This window comes from Ctenopharyngodon idella, chromosome 11 (assembly GCF_019924925.1).
Source record: "Ctenopharyngodon idella isolate HZGC_01 chromosome 11, HZGC01, whole genome shotgun sequence".
Lineage (NCBI taxonomy): Eukaryota > Metazoa > Chordata > Actinopteri > Cypriniformes > Xenocyprididae > Ctenopharyngodon > Ctenopharyngodon idella.
Genome location: NC_067230.1, coordinates 5,173,791 through 5,200,039, shown reverse-complemented (window position 1 = coordinate 5,200,039; position 26,249 = coordinate 5,173,791). Strand labels below are relative to the sequence as shown.

The 26,249-nt window shown below is 38.5% G+C and overlaps 1 protein-coding gene across 2 annotated transcripts in view; it reads right to left on the bottom strand.

Moving 5' to 3' along the window:
* The window catches only part of LOC127522764 (inactive N-acetylated-alpha-linked acidic dipeptidase-like protein 2), a 317,380-nt gene that overhangs the window by 52,030 nt on the left and 239,101 nt on the right, over nt 1-26,249 (bottom strand). For both annotated transcript variants that reach the window (XM_051913038.1, XM_051913037.1), the window contains exon 10: nt 16,618-16,764. In XM_051913038.1, the coding sequence (XP_051768998.1) occupies nt 16,618-16,764 (147 nt within the window). The remainder of the gene's footprint in view (nt 1-16,617; nt 16,765-26,249) is intronic.

Genomic DNA, 26,249 nt, shown 5'->3' with positions numbered 1-26,249 from the left:
ATGCTTTAGATGATGAATTAACTATTTACTATTGCTTAACTAATGCTTCATAGCATGCAGTTATTATAAAGTGTTACCCAAAACGAAAATACAAAACAATATAGCTGCAAGCAGCAATGAGGTGCCCAAGCCCCGGCACCACCACAACCCTAAATGCAATGTGAAAGTGGGTAAATGTAAAAGAACTATGTCAAATTCTTTTGAATATGCCACATTTGCTGCAGCCAGCTGGTGCCACTATGACCATAAACCACAACAGCCACATCCATGAGACCAATTAAATTTAGATGAATTTCATGTCACAGGATGTTATAGGTAATTTTCAAATGAGTGTGAAGCTCCAATTTCTGAGTATGGCCTTTGCTGGAAGCCAGTGATTATAGTCTATAAAGTTTTAAATATGGATTTTTTTTTTTTTTTTCTTTACAAAAAGCCATGGCTTCACTTCAGAAGATCTTTATCATCCCTCCATAGACACAGTGATTTTTATACTGTACAAACTGTTTATTTTATCCCTTAACCCTTATTGGCCGTTTACACAGAACGCGTTTTTTCTATTACACTGCACTACTTTTCCATCATTTTTATATGTAAACAAACGCTAGACGGACGTTTTTGACCGTTGCACTCGCATCTTGCGTCTTTTGCAATATCTTGCGCATGACACGCCATTCTAAAAAAATGTGGCACTAAAGTTAAAATAAGTTAAACTTTGAAAAGACGCAGCCCGAGTCTCGCTTTTTTCAAAGCAAAAACGCATTCTGTGTGAACCAGCCCTAACCCTACCCCTAAACCCACCCTTCACAGAAAATTTTCTGCATTTAAAAAAAAAAAAAAAAAAAAAAAAAAAAAAAGTATGATTTATGAGCTGTTTTCCTAAAAGAAGTTAGATATTGCCATTTTTGTGGGGACATTTTGTGTGTTTGTGTAAACCCTGAGCCACACACAAAATGTCCTAACAAAAATGGCAATATCTAACTCCTTTTAGGAAACCATTTACCAATGGTTTTGATTACCCTTTGTTATATATAATTTCACAAAGTGTGGCTGAGAATGGTTTGAAGGCAATCAGTAAAAAAAAAAAAATCTAAACGCATGCAGGCCAAAAGTGAGAATGTCATGAGGCATCGTCAAGTTGATGGCCGCTGTTTGTGTCTTTCTCTTTGTAGGGGCTGCACAGAGAGCACAACAAAGACTTATTTCGCATTGAAGATTAGAGCCATTACACCCAGAGCCTGTCTTCCCACACAGCTTTTCATCTCACTTGAGAGCAGACCCTGCTGTTTTGAAGCACGGTAGCCTTGCCAGGGGTTATTACTTTGGCGATTGTGTGGCAACATCTCCAGTAAGTTGGTTTGGGGTGAGCTGTAATGACTGAGACAAATCAGACACAATTATTTGTTATATTTAACACCTTAAACTCACCTATACCAAGTTTGGTGTCTACGAGTTTGTATTTTGAAGTATGATCGTGTATATGATATATTGATACCTGTGCAACATATCAGTATTACAAGAATCTTTAATAGTTTCTTCAAAACAACTCAGCCAGTTTCACATGCAGATCCCCTGCCACAAACGCAAGGGCTCGTAAAAAGCCCCCACAGGATGAAAGTTGTCGCTCCGAAATTCAATCTTCTCATTAGTCAGGTCAACCCTAAGAGGTGTGACTTCGACCAGAGGTTAAAAGCCAGCGCACAATGCTCCTCCCTCTCTCTCTTTGTCTTTTTCCCATAGCTCCATTTCCTGTCCCACTTCCGGTTCAACTCTATCATTTCTCATTTTTACCTATGTATGTGTATGACCTGCGTGTATGTTATGTGTTTGTTAGTTTAGTTATGTGTTCGTGATTTAGTTAATAAAACTTGTGCACAATAAATATTTGGTTCTGACTCTCTGTCTGCAATAGATAGCCTCTGTAAATGCTTATTACAAAGCACTGTAAATGCTAAGAAAGAATTATTTTTCTGTGGCCATGAAAAATACCATTCTCTTAGAATTAATTAATAATCAATACTGAGTGTTCAGAGGATGAACTGATTTCTTGATTGTAATTTTAATTGTGTCCCACCACTCTTCACCAGCCTAATGAACAGAAGTCGTTTTCCACACAACGTGGGTCCTTTAATACAGGTGTTCGGTTACAAGAAGACAAGCTGGGCTTTTCATGTAGCCATTTGAATAGAACCCGGCAATTTTGCTCAGTTATCTGACAGTAGGCCAGCGCTCTTCACATAGATAAACACATGGCTCTCAGGATAATAACCTAACCTCCAGACCTTGGCTACATGTGAATGGGGCTGTGCTTAGGTTACTCAGGAATGATATCTCAGGCAGGTGAATTGGTTTCTCCTGACTGAGTGAGCAGGAAACCTCAAGGCTCACCTCGGGAAGAGTCTACAGGTTTAAATGTGATCTGACAGTCAAACCCCAACTAGCTAAAGCTACCGTACACCAGGGAAAGGCTTCCTGTTTATTCTACACACACAAAACGACCTTGTTACGACTGGAGTGGCCAGTCCACAGGCAATTCTGCAACAAGCAATTAAAATTCAACAGCTGCATATTACTGTTTAGAGACCCAATAAAAGTAATTTGCAATACAAAACACTTTTTCTCACAAATAAGATAATAAAAATTCCTGGATATCTTTATTCAGTCATTAAACCTAAACAGCAATAAATATGTGAACAGGGTCTATTTTAATCCCTAGTAAAACTTTACAAATAATTAGCTTAGTTTGTGCTGGAAGTCTTACAGGTTCTTGAGTTAAATAAATAAATACATAAATAACACTTTAGTTCACTGTAGGATCCAATTCTCATTGTTAACTTATTGCTTATTAGCGTGCATATTACTAGGATATTGGCTGTTTATTAGTACTTATAAAGCACATATTAACGCCTTATTCCACATGACCATATTCTACATCCCTTAATCATATCCAATTCCTACCCAATACCTAAAATTAACAACTACCTTACTAACTATTAATAAGCAGTAATTAGGAGTTTATTGAGGCAAAAGTCATAGGTAATAGTTAATAGTGAGAACTGGAAAATTTTATCCACCAAAAAACACCCACATAGAATAAATAAACAGGATGCACATTACTATTTTGTAGCTTTTAAGGGAAGATCACATTTTTTCAAGATCACTGAATTTTTGAGACTCTATAGGTCGTTTTTTTAAGTCATGCGCCCTCTAGCTGGTGTAAAAATAATGACAGTGTCATGTTACGTCTGTTGTCATGAAATGACGTATGACCGTCGTTACCAATCAAAATGCGTGTTCATTTAAATGCAATGTGTGGACTTTTTACACGGTCCCCATTTGGCCCATTTCCATTTAGCAAAATTCATTTTTTTATTAACGACTACACCTACCCCAAACCTAAACCTACCCTTAGTGACTTATAGTGCATATACACTTTATGAGCACATGCGTTCCCTGGGATCGAACCCATGATCGCATGATCACATGATCGCATATTGTTGTATATTGCAATGCTCTACCAATTGTGCTACGCGACACCCGAAATATGACGCAGATAAAAGGGTACAATGCATTAAAACGAAAGTGTCCTGTTGTCGATAGGGGCGCAACTTTAGTAAACGCTCCTATGGGTCGTATTTCAGGGAAGTGACAAATGCTTGTGAAAAGATGCTGTGAGACCAATTTGGTTGAAACTATAAAAAACAAAAATAAAAAGTCTATCATTTTTCACTACTGTTCAAAAGTTTGGAGTTTTGCTTTGTTTTTTAAAAAAAAGAAAAAGATATTACAGTTTTTCCTCAATCCTTTAGCACATTTTTCGAAACAGTCTTAACATTCTCTAAACTCTAAGTGCAATTGTCACAACTGTTTGCTGGAACTATTTTGCATGTCTGAAAAATGTAGTTACTCACCCAAAACATTTAATCAAATGCTTCAAAACCTAATGCACCTAAAACCTAATGTACCTAATACAAAAGAAACATCTCCATTTGATTAGCAATTCATTCGTTTGTGTTAAATAAGAGGTGATCTGGCACTGGAATGTGTTGTTTTTGAAATCACGCTGAGTGCTCGTTGCCGCTGTCAGTGGTGCAAGTGATCTCTTGGCACTTGTGCACAGACTTCACACAGACGAGAGCTTTAATCTATCGCTTGAGACAGTTGCGGAGACAATCTATTCATTCTGGTGAAATCACAAAACAAAATGCACACAAACGCGTCCATGTTCTTGATATAAAATCACTGATGAACACCTTTTGCTTTTAATAAAAATAAATAAATAAATAAATAAAAACTATAGGGCAGATTAGAAACCAAACCTCTCTGACACGCTTAAAAAAAATTCTACCATGAGGCCACTGAGGCACACAAACATTCATGGGAATCCAACCCCAACCCCAACCCCAATACACTGCTGTTGCTGTTTAGGGATTTAGACGTTCCTGCATGTTCAAATTTCATATACATGGGCAAACTCCATATACAGTAACCTACTGTATGTTTCCAAACTTGACTGGTTGATTGGTAAAATTGTTATTCCTATTTCATTACAATGGCAGGCCATTTGCCAATTTAGCAGACATTACTAATATCCCATGTCATAGGCATTTATGGAATATACATGCATGTCTGACAGATTTTGATAACTGAATGGATCATTTTGCATGTGGAGGCTCACACGATGAAAGATTGTTGTGACGAGTTTGACAGTTTCACTGAGAATCAACTCATCAGTTTTGATCAACAAGCCATGTGCATTTAGATGTTGTGCAAACTGTAGACAATTGTACTTTTTTGCACACGAGTCAAAACACATGCAAATTGCTTAAATCAATAAAAAATCCAAATCTGATGTGAACTAGAAACAAATTGTTCAGAGACCTGAACTTATTGTGTTATGAGAAAAAAAAAATCTAATTCGAGAATTGTGCCAAAGAGATTGAGAGAAACTGTAATACTTTTATTCAGCAAGGACACGGAAAATTGATCAAAAGTGAAAGTAAGGACATTTGTACGTTTTCTATTTCAAATAAATGCTGTTGTTTTGAATTTTCTATTAATCAAAGAGTTCAGAAAAAAAGTATCACAGTTTCTACAAAAATATTGAGCACAACTGCTGTCAACATTGATAATAATAATAAATATTTATTGTGTACCCAATCAGTATATTAGAATGAACTTATTTTAAATTGTAATAATCTAAAGTCAATATATTACTGGTTTTACTGTATTTTTGATCAAATCAATGCATGGTGAGCATAAGAGACTTCTTTTAAGAATTCTTGCTGACCCCATATTTTTGTACATTTTTTGTTACTGTTTATATGTACAGTAACAATATCCACCATTTAAAAATAAAGCATTTAAATGATTGTGGCAGGGGACAACAACCAAAACACATATACTGTGTGTGTGTGTGTGTGTGTGTGTGTGCTTGTAAGAGAGAAACCGATAGAAAGAGGACAAGTTTGGCAGAAAGCAGGAGAATTAATCACAGTCTCACTGTCACGGCAAGAGGGACACACGCTGTTTATGTAAGCTGGAAAATGAGGCTTTGAATGCAGTAATCAGCATGTGGCTGGATATCTGCCTGCTCTGAAAAGCCCGGCCCTGACGTGCGGGACAGTCTCTCCGAAAGCGTTCAGAGCTATTTAGTGTGCCATCATCTCCCAGTAACCAGAACTAATGGTCTATTGTTGGCAAGAAGCAATATGAATATTCAATGACAATGAGCGAGCGATAATAAGACACAGTAAAATGCAGCGACAGGCTGAGGGCTGACAGAGGATGATCTCAGCTGCGGTTTCGCACATCTATCACTGACTTAATCAGCCATGTACCTCTCAGGAAGCTCAGGTGATGGAAGGATTTCACTGTAGAGAACACACTGGAAACACCACTTATTGTACAGCTAATTCCCAAGCAAACTCATGCAGAAATTAATTCAGTAAAAAAAAAATTAAACACATTAAAAAAGAGTGAATTAATCAACCGGACGATGTGTGAATGAAAGGACTAATCTGCTGTGAGCGAAAACACAACCGCAACCTAAACCCAAAAAAATCAGTCAAATCATTGCAGACAAACAGAGTGTTCACTGCTGCCAAATGCATCTGTTTGTGTGTGTTTTTTTACAGCAATGAAGGATAAATGGAGGATCTGGCAATGCTGAGAGGGAAGGATAGCTGATGAAATGTCCCTATTTGATGAGGAAAAGCGATTTAACCAACTTGTTTTGTTTGTCACAGGCTTGGTATACACTGAAACTATCAGCGAGCCAGTCAAACATATTTGAACATTTGCAAGTTAACTTCAGAATTTATTCAGAACATCACTTATTAGCTTCATAGACACTTTTAATAGTCGATTCTTAATGCTTTTCAACAATGTTTAACTTTCAATACAGTTGTTTGGTCTTATCATCTAAACGCTGCAGCAATTATATTAGCCTCTCATAAATACTAATTAATCCTAATTAATTAAATGCCTGTTAGTTCAATCACACTCAGGAGTTGTGAATGTGGGTGTGAAGAATTCTGAAATAAATCAGCTCTCTTTGATTTTGCTCATCTTCATGGAAGATGGGCTGTGTTTGTGCTTGCACATTTTAAACAAGTGATAAAAAAAGAAATTGAAATCATTAACTGACCGCAGGACGCCATCAAAGATGGCTATTAACTGTTTATTATCTGATCAATAGAAGAGAGAGTGTAGCATTTCAAATGATTTCCTATTGGAACAGATGAAACAGGGTGTCATTATTGAATAAGCCTGTGTGGGACTTTTGGATCTGATAAAATGGTGATAATGTTTCAAAGCGCTACACACGATACTTTACATGAACAAGCTGCTAAATTAATGTTATCTCACTATTATTTGAATGTAAAGTGTGGTTCAAATACATTTTACAAAACATACAATATCAATACAACATTAAGTACAAATGTAACAGAATCCTTAAGACTGTCCTCCTCCAAAAAATGACCATATAGGTAGTTTTTCAAGCACCTTATTACGACCTATTTTTACGTTTTAAAGTCGTACGCCCTCTTATTAAAGGGGCGTACGAATTATTACGAATTAAATTTGAATTATTAAAAATATAAATTAATTTCAGGTAATTACATTCTGTTCTGTGTGATTTCTAAAGACTGGTTGAAACAATTGTGACAAAAATCATTTACAAATCAGTAAATGAGTAAAATCCTAACACAACAAATCCTAAAACTTAAAGACGTAAAAAAGACATGTTTTCTCTCTCTCTCTTTTTTTTTTCTTCTTCTTTCTTGGTTTGGAAGCAACAAAAGCCTTTTCTAAGCACAACTTGCAAACTGCTGCATCGTGGATGAGTGGATTGTTCTTTACTTCAATCCAGAAGTCAGGAATTAGTTCTGTCTGTGAGTGACAGACACTTCCAAATCAATCCCCGACATGTGAGATAGAGGATACAACTTTATCATTGCAGACAGTATAGTGAGTGTGAACATGTGGTTAATTTCATTGCCAGCCAACCCGAGGGACCAGGACATCTGCAAGGTAACAAAAAGATGTTTGACAGATGCTGGTTAAATGATTTGCAGCCGTGTCTATACAAAAATCAATGTGAATCAATTATTTACAGATATCTTCAAATACGAACAGGTTGATCCTATAGTGACATTGGATATAAGGCAGAGTTAACCTATAGGGAGATTCACAAACCAAGTGAGATTTCCACTTGGGACACAGTGGCATGGGTTATCCTGAGCCACTGAATTGCCAAATCTACTAGCATCCAGCTAGGAGCAGTTTTCCTCAGCAGAAGTCTTCACTCTAGATGAAGCAGATGCAGCATCTGCCTTTCTCAGTTTACAGTACCTGACAAGCACACCAACAGGCTAACAAATCTGCATGTGATCACATTACATTCTAACTAATAAGTTTATATTTAGATTTTGAAGTTTATGCAACTTAAGTGTCAGGTTCAATGTATACTCTGATGTTATGTTGAGAAGTTCTTGCTTTTAACTTTTAAAAATCAATGTGACTTGAAATATTCAACATACTCATTTGCCAACACAGTTTTGTATAGACTTTATTTTCTCTCAGCTATAACAGAATGATACCTCTCAAACTTCAGTGTCCCTTTTGTATGGGTACCAGCAGATCCCTGTCATCATTTCAGCAAAATGGTCACAATTTAAAAAGGGAGAAAATGAACAAAAAGCACCTTCAAATGAGAAAATAGTAGTATTACTGAAAGGATTGCACTGACATGAGTACTCATCCATAAAGACAAGACCTTGGTGGAAAATGAGGACAGGTGGTACAAAAAGAGAGTTTTTTTTCCAGACACCAGTGTTGAAATGCAAACACGGTGCATCTCGCCACTATATCAAGATAACTGTATTTACAAATGTAGTTTATATACACTACCGTTCAAAAGTTTGGGGTTTGTAAGATTTTTAAAACATTTTTTATAGTCTCTTATTTTTAAATAGTCTCTTATGCTCACCAAGGCTGAATTTATATGATCAAAATACAGTGAAAACAGTAATACTGTGAAATATTATTACAATTTAAAATAACTGTTTTCTATTTTAATATATTTAAAAACACAAATTATTCCTCTAATTGCACAGTTGAATTTTCAGCATCCATTACTCCAGTCTTCAGTGTCACATGATACTTCAGAAATCATTCTAATATGCTGATTTGCTACTCAAGAAGCATTTCTTCTTATTATTATCAATGTTGAAACCAGTTGCACTGCTTAATAGTTTTGTAGAAACCATTCCTATTTTTTTTATTTTTTTATTTTTTAGAATTCTTTGATAAATATAAATAAATCAAAATTTGAAATAGAAATATTTGGTAACACTTTATTTTAGGGTCTTTTAACTAGTTGCTTATTAGCATGCATATTACTAGAATATTGGCTATTTATTAGTACTTATTAAGCACATATTAATGCCTTATTCTGCATGACCTTATTCTACATTCTTAATCCTACCCAATACCTAAACTTAACAACTACCTTACTAACTATTAATAAACAGTAAATTAGGAGTTTATTGAGGGAAAAGTTGTAGTTAATAGTTTATATGTGTTCCCTATACTAAAGTGTTACCAAATATTTTGTAACATTATAAATGTTTTTAGTGTTACATTTGATCAAATATATTACCCTTAAATTACCTTTTCCATCATCTTTCTTAAACTTTAATCACACTAATAAGTTAATAACGCTGTAAATGTAATCTTTATCAAATCTTGAATCTTCATTTTTCATATTGTACATTATAATGTTATATTGCCTACATTCACTTGAAGTATTTAAAACAGTGTTTTATTTTTATTTAATTAAGTGTCTTGGCAAGACCTCATGTATCATTGGTAACTTGTAATCTCTTCAACCCCCACAAAACTATTTCTAGGCCTTTAAAAGCAAATAATACATTGTTCATTACATGTGACTTGATCTTAGACCCTAGATACTACTGGTACACAGAGATGTCATGTTGATGAGGCCTTACTATATGCATGTGCATGTTATGCCCAATATTTTTTTTCCAAACAGTCGCCGCCAACGGCAGAAACCAGATGGTAGGCTTGTGTAGGCTAAGGCAAGCCTAGCATAGCTGTCAGATGTGAGTAGAGAGTTAGCTAGCAAAGGGAACTGCCATATGATTTCGAAGCGTAGAGACCCTACGGATCTACCACATCCAGCTGCCGCTGCTTCACACTGCTAATTAGATTAGTTGTGCAGACACTAATACAGCACCTCGGGCCAAAAAACTTGAACATGCTGTCTGTTCACAGCCAACAAACCTCTGACTTTCCAGGACAAGAGCCGGATGGTAACTCTGGGTCGGGAAGGCTCCCAGTAAACAACTGGTGACAGATTTTTGCATGGTCAGGCAGATTTCTGAGTTAGCGATCAGTTTTGACCCTCAGCCGCAGGGCTGGAGACAGAAACAAGATATGAAGACCATCTGGAGAGGGAGTTGCATTAGCATGGGTGGAGATAGACTCCCTGATCTGTCACTCTGCATTAGACAACTGTCTTTAGTGCCCAAGACCAGAGGAGGTTAATCAAAGAGATCTGTAAAAACGTTTGGTTTATGAAGATGGTAATTTCCGCTAGAATCTGTATTGGTCGAGGTTAGTTCCCTGCTTGGTGCGGATTGAACTGATGTTCAATCAAGAAAATGCACCGTTATTTCAGGTAAATCACACATATGCTCTACTCAACAATACACTGTCTATAAAAAGTATCTACAAATTATATTTATATTTATATAAAATTAGTTAATAAACACAAATATAATTGTCATGGATTGGCTGAGAATGAAGACCAGATGAGGTAATGGTTGTGATCTAGGGTGGTAATAATTTGCCCCCCTCGGATTGGCTGAGGATGAATATGAAGTGAGGTGAGGCGAAGCAGATCTTTTTTGCAGCGTAGTCCTTATTTAACAAAACAAAAGAGAGTAATCCAAATGAGAAGGCAAAGTAACAGTGCTGTGCACAGACAACACCAGACAATGAGAAACTGAAACTGAGGGCATCAACACTGATAAGAAACAGGTGAGAAACAGGTGTGTAATAATCAATGATTAAATGAATAATCATGACAACAAGCATAAACACAAGGGAACACAGGAAATGACAAAAAACAAAAACAAAACTAAAAGTCCTTGAAAATGAAACAGAAAACACAACAGATTGTGACATTACGCCATTACAGCTCCATAGAATGAGGGTGAGAGTCTGGAACAGCGGAAGAGAGACCACCAGGGTGGAACAGCAGGTAGAGACTGAAATCACCAGAGCGGAGCAGATGGAATTGGACACCCCCAAGGCAGAAAAGGTGGAGCAGGAGACCACCAGAGTGGAGCAAAAGGAACTGGAGACCAGGCGACACTGAAGGACCAGGAGGCCTAGGTGGAGCCATGCAGATGCGTGCCTGAGGTGGAGCCAAGGTGTTGGAGAACTGAGGTATAGCCAGTGTGATTGAGGACTGAGGTGGAGCAGGAGGGAGGGAGGAGCCCGATGAAGCCAAAGGGGTGGGGGAACGAGGTGCGGCCATCTGACCAAGGTGGGGAGCCGGAGGGACTGGTCGACAGGCCAAGGTGGAGTAAAGGGTTCGGAGGACAGAGGTGGAGCCAGGGGATCATAACACATAGGCAAAGCTGGAGAACGGGAAGCTCGAGGCATTGCAGCATCGGGGCAGAATCAACAGAGGGGGAGGAGATGAACGGGACCAGAAAAACTGACACAGAGGAACTGGATGGTTTACTTAGAGGAGGAGGAGGAGGAGGGAATGGGAAGACTTGAGGCTAGTCTGAACCAGCAGTGACGAAGAAGACTTGAGGCTGGGTGTAAACAGTGGAGGCCAAAAAGAAGACTCAAAGCTCTGTGTAACCAGCAGTGACAAAGAAGACTTGAAGCTGGGCAGAAACAGTGGAGGAGGAAGGGCTTGGGCACTGGAATTCATCAGAAAATCATTCACTTCAGACTGGGGAAGAGATATCTTCAATGCTGGAGAATGAGGGTGACCACTCACTTCATCATACAGCTCCACGAGAACTCCCATTGGCATGATGTATAAACCAGCTCACACACCTTGTCAGACTGGAAGGCAGGAGTTGTTTCCCGGATGGATGAGGCTACAGGCTCTGGCTCTGTTGTGAGCAGTGGCTCTGGCGCAGGGTCAATGGCTCTGGCTCTTGGTCTGCAGTGGGCCCAAACTCTTTATCCATGGTGAACGTGGTTCCTGAATCTGTGGTGGTTGTAATTGACGAAATCAACAGGGGGTACAAACATTCCACACATCGGAGAATGACTTCTCTCCATGTTCCTTCATTCACATCGGATAAATATAAAGTGCTGTAATAATTTACTCAAACCCAGTACAATGATTTCAAAGTCTCATTGTTAAAAAAAAAGAACACTGGTCTAACTGGCAGAAGTAGTCTATGTATTCCAATATAGGTAGCCCTTCACGGGCAAGGGCGATAAACTACTTATCCTTTCGGAAGTCTGGTGTTCTGTCTCGGATTGGCTGAGGATGAAGATGAGGTGAGGCAAAGCTAATCTATTTAGCAGCGTAGTCAAAAGAGAGTAATCCAACGTAACATATGCATAGACAACACCAGACAATGAGGAACTGAAACTGAGGGCAGATATACACAGAACTAAATGAGAAGCAGGTGTGTGATAATCAATTCAATGAATAACCTTTAAAATGATTTTAAATAACTTTTAGTTTGTTTTTTTTTCATTTGTGTTTTTTTTGTTTTACATCTATGTATATATATCTATACATGTGTGGTCAGAATTATTGGCACCCATGATAAATATAATCAAAGATGACTTTTATTTTTACACAACTGTATATATATATATATATATATATATATATATATATATACACACACACTATATTGCCAAAAGTATTGGGACACCCCTCCAAATCATTGAATTCAGGTGTTCCAATCACTTCTGTGGCCAGAGGTGTATATAATCAAGCACCTAGTCATGCAGACTGCTTCTACAAACATTTATGAAAGAATGGGTCGCTCTCAGGAGCTCAGTGAATTCAAGCGTGGTACCGTGATAGGTTGCCACTTGTGCAATAAGTCCATTAGTGAAATTTCCTCACTACTAAATATTCCACGGTCAACTGTTAGTGGTATCATAACAAAGTGGAAGCAATTGGGAACAACAGCAACTCAGCCACAAAGTGGTAGGCCACGTAGAATCACAGACTGGGGTCAGCGCATGCTGAGGCGCACAGTGTGCAGAAGTCGCCAACTTTCAATAGCTACAGACCTCCAAACTTCATGTGGCCTTCAGATTAGCTCGAGAATATTGCATAGAGAACTTCATGGAATGGGTTTCCATTGCCGAGCAGCTGCATCCAAGCCTTACATCACCAAGTGCAATGCAAAGCATTGGATGCAGTGGTGTAAAGCACGCCGCCACTGGACTCTAGAGCAGTGGAGACGTGTTCTCTGGAGTGACGAATCATGCTTCTCTGTCTGGCAATCCGATGGACGAGTCTGGGTTTGGCGGTTGCCAGGAGAACGGTACTTGCCTGACTGCATTGTGCCAAGTGTAAAGTTTGGTGGAGGGGGGATTATGGTGTGGGGTTGTTTCTCAGGGGTTGGGCTTGGCCCTTCAGTTCCAGTGAAAGGAACTCTTAATGCTTCAGCATACCAAGACATTTTGGACAATTTCATGCTCCCAACTTTGTGGGAACAGTTCGGCGATGGCCCCTTCCTGTTCCAACATGACTGCGCACCAATGCACAAAGCAAGGTCCATAAAGACATGGATGAGCGAGTTTGGTGTGGAGGAATTTGACTGGCCTGCACAGAGTCCTGACCTCAACCCGATAGAACACCTTTGGGATAAATTAGAGCAGAGACTGCAAGACAGGCCTTCTCGCCAACATCACTGCCTGACAAATGCGCTTCTTGAAGAATGGTCAAAAATTCCCATAAACACACTGCTAAACCTTGTGGAAAGCCTTTCTAGAAGAGTTGAGGCTGTTATAGCTGCAAAGGGTGGGCCAACTTCATATTAAACCCTACGGATTAAGAATGGGATGTCATTAAAGTTCATGTGCACATAAAGGCAGGCATCCCAAAACTTTTGGCAATATAGTGTATATGGCAATTTCATGCTTTAGGAGGGTGAATACTTATAAAATAAGTGATTTATTGTTGGAAATTCAGATCACCTGTAGAAATCTGTATTATTTTAGTATAATTGAGATACTATTATAGTTTATTAAATATTTTGAATTAGTTTTTATTTTTGTATTTCCGTTTTCATGTAGATTCTAAATTAGATTCTAATTTTGTTCCATGTTTTTTTTATATTTATTTTATTTTTTGTTATTTTTTATAAATATGTCTATATGGTTAACTATAATAACCTTGGTTTAACTTACATTTAAGTTAAGTGACATTAGAGAGTCTTTCTCTTTTTACAGGCACTGTAAGTATTGTTAGCATACGAAGGCCCACATGTCATTTTGATTTTGCTAGCTGGGAGAGCGACGGCTCCTGGGGCGGAGGCACGCGGCAGAGAGCAGAAGCAGGGATGCTGGGAGCTGGATGTCACAGCACAGACCGTGTTGTTCCCAAACACACCAGCCACCCCCAGTGCTAATGCAGCCTGATGGCTTGAATGCCAGGAAAAGGTTACACTCACAGTTTAAGGCACACCAGCATTGCACTGCAAATGCTTAGCCAGGCATGTGTGCCGGATGAGACAGATGTACAAGTCAGCATGCAGAAAGTGTCAACCACCACAGCGTGAGAGAGAGGCTGAAAGATGTACAGAAAGAGGAAAAGAGTCACTTTGTGTGTGAAATGTGTAACTCTTAAGCAGCTACATTGTGTTCATGAACCCAGGGACTTGAAGTGGATCTAACGATCTCCACTGTGGTGAGGAAGTACAGTACAAAGATGCGCCATAAAAAACATTATGATGAAGGATGCTCTCAAATAAAGTGCAATGAAAATGAGGACACATATGTATGCAATTTAGCAGGCAAGCTTCCTGAGTGTTTATTTTAAAGGATTTTAAAGAGAAAGCTTGTTTATCCTGGTATACGCTTGCATATGTCATCTGAAAAGACATAACGGATAAGACATCAGGGCCATGACAGATGGAACACAACATTGATGCCGCTCGTAAAGGAGTCCTGGGGTTTGACCGCGCTTCTGTGTGACAGAGGAACATGGAAGGTAATTTTATATGACAGGAAACTGTTCCTCACGTATCATAATGAGGCAAAGAGGGTGCAGGGGAACAATGTGACAGCCTGTGCTGAACCAGAGAATCCACATTGAAGTGTAGGAAAGCATTAGGGTCACAGTGAGCGAAAACTCATCTTGAGGGTTTCCAGGAATACATGATAGATCCCTGAGTGAAACCTGTTTGAGTTTTAAAGTGATTCCATTGGACTGGATCACTCAAGTCAAAAACACATACATATAAAACAATAAGGTTTCAACATTGGTTTTTATGATTTTCTTTTTTTTTTTTTGTATAGGGCAAACGTGGCTAAAGGCACACAGGGGTAAAAGGCGCATTTGATTTAATTTTGCTCTAAACTTTTTACTCTAGATGGAACAAAAAGATTTTTAAACATCCAAGTTTCACTATGCGAGTGCACATTTGGCTGATCCTTGACATCATTGCAGTTGATTATGTGAGAAGTTGATGTAGTACTCAATGCTTTTTTTTTTTTTTTTTTTTGAATGGTACAGGTTTATGTAGAAAATGAGAATGTTAAATTTGTCATACATAATTTAAGACAGGTTTTGTTCAAAGTAATTAAATCAACAGTTTTTAATAACTACAGAATATGTAAAAGGATAAAAAAATGCCCCTACTGTTAGGGCTAAAGGCACAATATTTGATGTGATAATAAATAACTGGCTGACTTTTCCATTTGCTGACATGGTTAGATTCAAATGTTCAACATAATTTATTAAGTTGGATGTCTGAGATAATCACCATACTGTATCTTGAAAGCATATAAAATATAAAAGACATGTCCTCTTGGTTTCTAAACCTGATGCTCGTATGGGAAATTGTTGAGCATTTGAAACATATGGGGCATTACACCTGGCACAATGCGGCGCCAGATGCGATGCAAGTGTTTTTCGCTAGCTTCAGCCTGACGCAGTTATCATTTTCACGTCCTGCGGCACATTATTTAAATAGCAAATGCATTTGCGCCCATTTGTGCACCCATGGGCGTGCTGGTCTGAAAACGAGGTGTGTTCAGGCGCATTGTTGGCACGTCACTATTTTGAGGCAACTGAAATAGACTGCGCCATTGACCAACTGAAACCTGGTCTAAAGTCAATGGTGCAATATTTGTTTTGTTATTTTTTGTTAAGAGCGCGTTAGTACTATGCGCCTATATGCAGGGTGCACAATGCGCGTACACTCTGCTTATTACACAAACACGGACACGCAGGAGGACAAAAAAACATGCCAAATATTAAAAATAAAAGGATTACAATGTAAAAGATTATTATTGTGTGCATAAAGATAAAAATGATTTTGTGGAATCCAACTTTTCCCATAGTTGGTCTGCTCACGTGCTTTAACCTCGCGTACAAGCAGATCCGTTTTCCAGCTAGAGAAACGTTAAGTTTTTTCGCTTGCAAATTCCGCCATGTAAATAGCAAATAGCATGGCGCGAACGCAACTGGCTTTTAAAAGGAATGGGAGATGAGACTCTGATTGGTTTATTGCACGTTACGCCCAAAACGGACCCATTACTCATTCAGAGAATAGGGACAACCCTTTTAGACCATGCATGGACCACGCTCTGACCGTTTTTCCCGTCCTTAAACTAGCAAAAGTGGATTCGGACACGCCCTAAGTGCACTTGCTCCGCTTAGATTGTTAAAATAGGGCCCATGGTGTCCATTAGGCTATTATTTGTCGGCCTCTTGAAAACATTTTCATTTTCCTCATCTGTGGACAGTGGTGCAGGGAATGCCTGTTCATTGTTAACGTCTTTTAGACTTACAGTTCATGTAATGAATGATTGGATTATCAATGTGCTTATATTGCACACATTTGCATGTGTATGTTCATGTACCTCTGTTTTAGGAAACTCTGAGTATGTGAACTCCACTGTGGGGACAGCAAGCTGATTAGAGAAAAAGCTGACATCTCCAGGTGTCTGCAGTGAGCTGACATTCGGACCAGGACAACCACCTCCTCGACTGCAACTCATCGAATTTTTCTGAAAGATAAACACACATGCATGATAACAATTTGACATTGTGAGGGTATATAGCAATCTACAATGTGATCCTGTCGCCTACTATATTACTATAGTAATCAGAATAACTCGAGTAGACCATCTACAATGATCTATACGGATAAATACAGATGAGTATATTATACAATGATATGTGAGGAATGCTTTTAAGTGAGGAGCTTTTATTAAAATGTTCTCACTATAAGAGATATATTGTGAGTGGGAAATGAATGGAATTGAAAGGTTTTTCACTGACATGTGATTTGAATATGTTCAAGTATGTGATGAGTATTAAGGTTTTCCAAATATGGTTTTCATTAAATAGCATTCTACCTGTAGGATTGTTCTTGTTTTCACACAACAATAATAATGTGCTTTTAAATCTCATTTGTAGTTGCGTATAATTGTGCATCACTAAAGCCCTGCTTAAATCCTAAACTGATATTGATTTCTCATTGAGTGATGGTTTAGGATTAATCTGTTTTGGTTAAAACTGGCCCTTGGCTACTTAATAACCTACAGATTTAACTGTATTGATCACAAAACTGCTGCCAAATGAACAGATTCTGTTCTGTTCTGACATGCGCTGCAATGTATGTATATATATATATATATATATATATATATATATTACTGTTTGTCAACGTTCACAGAAATACATGCAGCTACATAAACCTCAAACAAGTGCAAATGATGACTGGCAGGGCCAAAATCAATGTAAATCTATACAAACACAGTTTGAAAGCATAATGCAGGGAAAATACAGACTGCAGTGTTACAATCAACTGTGACCAACAACAGTCATCAGAGTAATTCATATCAGACAGGCCCTGAAAAACAAACAAAACAACAACAAAAAAAGCAGCTGCAGTTGGACTTATAGTGTCTACCCCTGAGGAACAAAGAACATTTTTGTTACATGCTTCACAACATCTTATTTAACAGACAGACACACACAAATTGCATCCAGAATAAATTTGTTTGACATAGTTTAATAATATAATTATATTTAATAAATGAAATAAATAAAGTAAAGTAAAGTAAAGTAAAGTAAAGTAAAGTAAAGTAAAGTAAAATAAAATAAAATAAAATAAGATAAAAGCATGTTTATTTCCCCCTGCAACTCTTCGTGAAAGAAAGAGGCCAGACTTGGGTTCCGTGTGTAGAAATAAGAAGAGATTTGTCAGAGGCTTAGGGAATATTTCTAATAAATCTTTCACTATGAAAAAGGCACACTGATCCAATATTAGTTTAAACCTTTTAATAAATATTAGTAATATTTTATTAATAAATGTATACATGCAGTATACTTTATTTATTCATTTCTAAAATAATTTGGAGAAAATATGTAAAATAAGTAAAATTACATCATCAAGAGAAAGGAGGGTTGTTTAAATCTTTCTGAAATCCAATGTAAAAAAGTGGATATGTATAACCTCATTTCCACTGCAGGAACTTTCCCCAGGAACTAGACATTTTGGGTGGTACTTGGTGTATTTTGACCGCAGGGACCAGGGTCTAAATGAAGTTCCGGTTAAAAATTTCCCCTCAGAAAGTCCCTGCTCACGAGGTAGTACTTTTTCAAAGTTCAGGAACTTTCGGGAGTGGGACTTGTGCGCTGAACATGCTGATTGGTTGAGTTCACGCAGCATTTTATTTCAACCACCATTTTTAAGTCTGTTGCGGTGTGTGCAGTAAGAGTTGTTTGCTATTCGAATCAACAATGGAGCTTAAAGGGGGGGTATCACACACAGTTTATGCCAGTCTCATGTTAATCTTGAGTACATATAGAGTAATATTGCATCCTTCATATCTCCGAAAAGTCTTTAGTTTTATCATATTTATAAAAGATAGATACACTGTACCGAGTCTTTCCAAAAAAAGCAGAGCTCCTGGAGGTGTGTCTGCTGCAAAGACTATAGAATAACACAAGACGTGTCACTCGTATTTTTTCGAATGGGAGAAAGTGCAACGCGCAATATGGCGGAATAAGTCCCGCCTTCAAAATAAGAGCCAATCGCAGATTGGTAAAGTCATTGCGTCACTGCAGCGGCCGTTAGAAGCTCCGGTTCCTATAGAAACAGTCAGACGCACGCTTCCCATAGAGACGCACAGTTAGGACTGTGTATGCGCGTTAGTTTGATCTAGCCTGAAAAAATGCCTTTTTTTGTCATGATTCAAGCGTTCAGAAACAAAATTTATGAGATAGTTGTTGTCAGATTTCATTGGTGATTTCAAATATTAAATTTAATCGAAAGCTTGGCAAATAGCTTTAGAGAATTTGATGTTTCCCCATTTAAAGAGATAGGAGCTACACTTGCATGCCTGAGAGGCGTTTCAAAGATGGCCGCCGAGTGAAATGACTTGTCTTAAAGGGACTTTGGTCTGCCGTCAGTGCTGTGGGCGGAGCTAAAGAGTCACGAGCACGCGCAGCTTTTGCGTAGAGATCGGTAATTTAGACTGCAATGGAAATGCAGACAGCAACAGGTCTGGGGGAAAAAAGTTCCTGGGACAAATTGTTCTGGGTAATTTTGGTGGAAACGTGGCTTATAACTGTTTTTTTAAGGAGTTACTTCTACTTTTGTGTAACTCAATATAGTCAAGTTGATTCAGTAATAACAAACAGAATAACAAACAGAAATATAACAACAAACAAACAGGAACAATCCCACTAAACAATCAAGTAACAAATAATGTTCCAAAAAATAAGAACAAGTCTCTGCATTTAAACAATTTTTTATTTTAGTTCTATAAATCCTGTAATAAGATGTAGATAATATGATAAGTGGGGCAGATGATAAAGTACATTATGAGCTTGACTCATTAATATTACTTACGCGACATAATGATTTGAACAATAGTTATACATGCCTTAGTATATAACACATTATTCTTCCTTGTGTGTCTATTTTTGCGCTGTGCATGGATTACTGTAACATTCGGTGCTTCATTCTGAAAAAAGTGGACTCCTTCATCTTCATAGGCAGCAAAAGCCATTAAAGTCAAAATTAGCCACAAATTCCTGAGGTAAAATGTGACAGCAGAAACAGCTTGGGAGCAGTGAGAAAGAGGGAGAATAGGTAATTTCTGCACTGCAATTCCTTTTCCCCGTGAGGAGAATCAATATTTAATTTCTCTGTCTGCAATGATAACGAGATCGCAAAATCATTGTTTATATATTTGAGCTTGAATAGACCTGTGGGTAGTGAGGAGAGAGAGATGCACTGGCAGAAAGCCACAGTAAATGAAGCTGCTCGTCCACTCAGCTGATGTGAAACAAACAGCATTGCCTGCTAAAGACCATTAGCAAATGAGCAGGCTTTTACCATGCCATTGTGAGCACTGTGGTCCAGTGAGTGAGAACTTCCACATCCTATTACACACCACCCACACATGATCAGATTGTACATGTGCACAACAATTTGAGAAAGATCAGAGGCATAGACTGTGTTTCTTCAACAACGGGGATTTGTCCTAGAATTTCAGGGCAATTTAATATCAATTTAAACATTTTGTTATTTGAAGACATGAACATGAAGACATGAGATATGAACATGAAGCACATAAAGAAAAATGAAGTTAAATATCACTTGTTCAAGAGTTTTTTTTTTTTAATCATTCCCAATTATGCAAAACATGTAAAAAATATTGTTTAATTAAAAAAGGAGATTTTATTGCTATTTTATTACAAAAATGTTTCAAATTTCATTTCCACATCCAAATGGCTTCAAACTTAATTCAAACATAATTTAAAATGTGGTGTAATGAGTGTCTAGAAAAAAAAAAAAAAAAAGAGATAATTCTCCAGATGTATGTACACTGCTGGTCATTACATGTGGATGAATTAAAATAACGTGTGTTTTATAAAAGTTTATTTGATCAAATTAACAGGGCAAAAATTGTCTTTAGTCCATAACACCCAGAATGGCCAGACATTTTCCTGAATGTTTCCCACTATTCACTGTATACAGTTATTTTAGTTAGAGACTGTGCTAAAGCATTTTTTTTTTTTAAATCAATGAATGGAAAAATCACTGCATACAGTAAGAGGTAGCCTACCTGAGATAATTATCAGTTCACAGCGGCAGAATGACTATTTGTATTTGACAAAACATGCCAACAAACTGAAATTTCTCACAGTACAAAAATAAAATGACAGGGAACAGAGAGAAAGCTGTGGAGAGAGAGAGAGAGAGAAGGGCCGGCAAATATGCGAACAAAACTGTTATCTCGTTCTGAATGCGCTGGAGACGGGGAATGACCTTGCATTGTGGAGATAATTTATTCTCAGAGAAGGTGACCTTTGGAAATTACATTTGCAGAGAAGTGGAATTGGAACTGCTGATACATTTATAAAAAGAAGAGACAAAATAGATGAATAAGACTGAGATTATTTTAAAAAACAACAAGATGAGTGTCACTGTGCATAACGTGAGAGGTTTGCAGTCACTGCACAGATGGTGGCGCACTGGAGCCTTTTAAAATGAGGACAGAAAAATGGATGAGATACTTTCCGGCCTAATGCATCCATTTAAATTGAAACAGTAATACTGAAATCATTTTAAAGTGTCTCCAGTGGCAATTACACATAAATAAGACCAGGGGCGGCGTTTACATATGACAGAGTATGACAGTTGCCGTTCTCTGCAATCAGACAAAACAGGGAGGGGGAGCTCATGATGATGCTTGTTAAAGATCTAAATATTTTTAGGAGAACAGATCTGAACATTAGTATGTTCCTAGGGACAATTCATAGGAATATAGGAGGTTTCTCATGATGAGCGCTATTGTATGATTTTAACAGCAACTTTGGAATATGATCGGATCCCTGGATTCAGGATTGTGGGTAGCATAGTTCTTTACTGGTGTTTTTGACAATTAAAAAATATATATATATATATTTTTAACAATGTAGAAATCATAATGTCGGATATGGTATGAGCATATAAAACCACATAATCTCACCCACCCTCGATCATCTAGCCAGATATACATTATTGCAAAAGTAATACTAGGGATGCACCAATGTATCGGTAGCCGGTTTTTGCTCAATTTACAACCATCAGCATACCGGCTTTAGCAGGAAAAAGGCTGATATAACAAACCGATGGTTTATTAATTAACTGCGTGAAGGCACTGAGCTGCATAATGTCTGTCTGCTCTTTAATGCTAATCAAGTAACAAACTTTTGTAACTTTCATAAGTGTAGCCCCATCCGAATAATGACCAAAACATTACTGATGTTTTATAAAGTTTATTGCGTCCATTTTCACTCCAAAAAAATCACCATAAGAGCTAAACAAGAAGTGCACATTAAAATCTCTCTCTGTTGCATTATCGTCAACATACAGTGAATTACACAAATCACTTATTACAACTAACAGTAAACAAATACATACAGATCTTATGACTTTTCTGGGGGTGCTTAATAAACTGACAAACTTTAAATCTGAAAAATATCTCTGAAGATATTTTTATTTATTTTTCTCTGCACTCCTTGTCACTCCATAAACTAGAACACCCGTCAAAATAAGTCGAGTCCCGCCTTTGTAAAGGAGATGATCTCAAACATATGTAGACTTACAAAAAATATTAAAATGTATACAAAAACAAATTAGAAGATTAATCATAATAAAGTCTGTTACAATAAAGGATTAATATGTATTTAATTTATACAGTGAAGAATATGCAGTGCTATTTTACATTTGTTTACTTTATTTCTATAGGGTACTATTAAACCTACATAAAAAGCAGTGTTTATTTCATATATATCTTTGTTCAGTTGTATTTATGTAGGCCTGCTGAATGTTAAATCGATTCAAACGATGTTCATTAGAAATTATTTGATGAAGCAGCAGTAAACCTGCAAGTATAATTTAATGCAGGTGTTTTTGAACTTTGCTGATTTAAAATAAGATCAAAATACTATCTATTTTAATGACAAAATTTCAAAACACAGGAAGTGACAAATATCGGTATCGGCCAATAATTGTTTGTTCAAGATTTTACTTCCAGTTCGGAACACTGGTGTAGCACAGTTGCAGTTAATTGCATCACTTAATCACGTCTTTTTGGATTAGCTGTCAACATACTAAAGTCACTTAATGTTCATGTCTGTGGAGAAAGAGTTGGTGAAATGTTTTGATTTGAATGACTTTGCACTGCTCTGACCTCACCACTACCCAATTTTGGAATAAAAACTGCGTTGCGACAAAAGATAAGACATATGTTTTTATTTTTAATGCTGTTAACTCTATGGGCTATCAAACCATTTTGAAAATCTGTCATGACAACATCTGGCTGGTGGGTTTGGACCATAGATATGTATTGTATATGTAGATGCCACATTCAACCGCTCTAGACACGTCGGCGTGCCCACCATCTTGGAACAGTCAGTGTGTCGTCACTCAGAGTAAGAATCAATGATGCCAATCAATGATGCGTTGGGCCACATTGTGCAGCTTCTGATTGTGTAACCACCGAGATTTAAATTCCCGAAGAAATGGGATAACCTTTCACAGGTGAGAATGTGTTAGTTCCCTTTCGAAAGGGAACTCACGCTGCGTCACCTAGGGGTGTCTATGGGGAATGCCTCTGGCATTACCAGTGTCTAAAGCATGAGTTTAAACAGGACAATATACTTGACATTGGCAGGTGGCAGCCTATGACATCATCACTGGTGCGACCGTGAGTATAAAAGGGCAACTGTGAAATACGTCATCCTCTTTCTTGTCTTCAGGATACCTGTTTGTTTGAACGTGTGTCTAAACAAGGCAATTATGGCTAGCACTAGCATCTTTTAGGCAGTGTGTTCCTCCATGTTAGCATTATCTGACACCTGATGACACACGATATGTGCTTTATGTGCCTGGGTGAGAAGCATGCACGCTCAGCCATGACGAGCAGGACGAGGATGATGAGATCTATGATATTCCCGAAGAAAAGACCTGAGGGAAGTGATGCAAAGGTAAACGCGATCAGCGTTTTAGGGTCCCAGAGGCAAAATAACATCTGCCTCCTTCCCCAGGATGGAGTGTTGCTAGTCCTCCTCTCATTTTGAGAGTCACTGTATTGAGGCATCCACTCTGTGGAGTTTCGAGAGCCAGTATTTTGAGAGAGCTTAGCTTTTTGAGCCTTCTCGGTATTAGCTTAGAGTGTTGCCTAGGCCACCCTTTTGAGGCCTCCATTCTTCGCGGTAGTCCAACACAAGTTCCGAGTGTTAGGCTCTCTGTGAGCCTCCTTGGACGCTGGCCCGAATTTTAATGCAGTTAGGCTTCCTCTCTTTAGAGTCTTCCTGTTGAGGCCTCCGTTCTTGAGAAGCTCCGGTCTGTGATTGTTGCTGGTGCACCTTAGGGATGAGGACTACTCCAAGTCCTTTGACTTAGCTCAGCCAATAGGGCACTCATCCCTTCAGCATGGCAGCGTGGGTATTCCGTTCCCCTAGGGGATGCAGATCCTTTCGAAAGGGAACATCTCAGGTTATGTATGTAACCATGGTTCCATGAGAATAGGGAACGAGATGCTGCGTCCCTTTGCCATGGTTCAGGCATTCCTGCACATATCTCCTTCAGACAAGAAGTGGATGATGTATTTCACATATGCCCTTTTATACTCAAGGTCGCACCAGTGATGACGTCATAGGCTGCCGCTTGCCAATGTCAAGTTCTTTGTCGTGTTTAGACTGATGCTTCAGACACTGGTCATGCCGGAGACATTCCCCATAGTGACCCTTAGGGGATGCAGAGTCTTGTTTCCTATTCTCAGGGAACCATGGTTAAATGCGTAACCTGAGACGTTTGTGTTTTTATGTGTATTAACACAATATTACAGGTTTTTACTATGGTAATGTTTTTACTTTTACTATGGTAATATTTAAAGTCTATTGCAGATATACAGTATCTCATAGAAGTGAGTACACCCCTCACATTTTTGTAAATATTTTATTATATCTTTTCATATGACAACACTGAAGAAATGACACTTTGCTACAATGTAAAGTAGTGACTGTACAGCTTGTATAACAGTGTAAATTTGCTGTCCCCTCAAAATAACTCAACACACAGCCATTAATATCTAAACCGCTGGCTACAAAAGTGAGTACACCCCTAAGTGAAAATGTCCAAATTGGGCCCAAAGTATCAATATTTTGTGTGGCCACCATTATTTTCCAGCACTGCCTTAACCCTCTTGGGCATGTAGTTCACCAGAGCTTCACAGGTTGCCACTGGAGTCCTCTTCCACTCCTCCATGACGACATCACGGAGCTGGTGGATGTTAGAGACATCCTCCAGCTCCTCCAGCTTCCGTTTGAGGATGCCCCACAGATGCTCAATAGGGTTTAGGTACCCTCAGCTTCTTTAGCAAGGCAGTGGTCATCTTGGAGGTGTGTTTGGGGTCGTTATCATGTTGGAATACTGCCCTGGGGCCCAGTCTCCGAAGGGAGGGGATCATGCTCTGCTTCAGTATGTCACAGTACATGTTGGCATTCATGTTTCCCTCAATGAACTGTAGCTCTCCAGTGACGGCAGCACTTATGCAGCCCCAGACCATGACACTCCCACCACAATGTTTGACTGTAGGCAAGACACACTTGTCTTTGTACTCCTCACCTGGTTTCCGCCACACACGCGTGACACCATCTGAACCAATAAGTTTATCTTGGGCTCATCAGACCACAGGACATGGTTCCAGTAATCCATGTTCTTAGTCTGCTTGCCTTCAGCAAACTGTTTGCGGGCTTTCTTGTGCATCATCTTTAGAAGAGGCTTCCTTCTGGGACGATAGCCATGCAGACCAATTTGATGCAGTGTGCGGCGTATGGTCTGAGCACTGACAGGCTGACCCCCCACCCCTTCAACCTCTGCAGCAATGCTGGCAGCACTCATACGTCTATTTCCCAAACACAACCTCTGGATATGACGCTGAGCACGTGCACTCAACTTCTTTAGTCGACCATGGCGAGGCCTGTTCTGAGTGGAACCTGTCCTGTTAAACCGCTGTATGGTCTTGGCCACCGTGCTGCAGATCAGTTTCAGGGTCTTGGCAATCTTCTTATAGCCTACGCCATCTTTATGTAGAGCAACAATTCTTTTTTTCAGATCCTCAGAGAGTTCTTTGCCATGAGGTGCCATGTTGAACTTCCAGTGACCAGTATGAGAGAGTGAGAGCGATAACACCAAATTTAACACACCTGCTCTCCATTCACACCTGAGACCTTGTAACACTAACGAGTCACATGACACCGGGGAGAGAAAATGGCTAATTGGGCCCAATTTGGAAATTTTTACTTAGGGGTGTTCTTATTTTTGTGGCCAGCGGTTTAGACATTAATGGCTGTGTGTTGAGTTATTTTGAGGGGGCAGCAAATTTACACTGTTATGCAAGCTGTACACTCGCTACTTTACACTGTAGCGAAGTGTCATGTCTTCAGTGTTGTCACATGAAAAGATATAATAAAATATTTACAA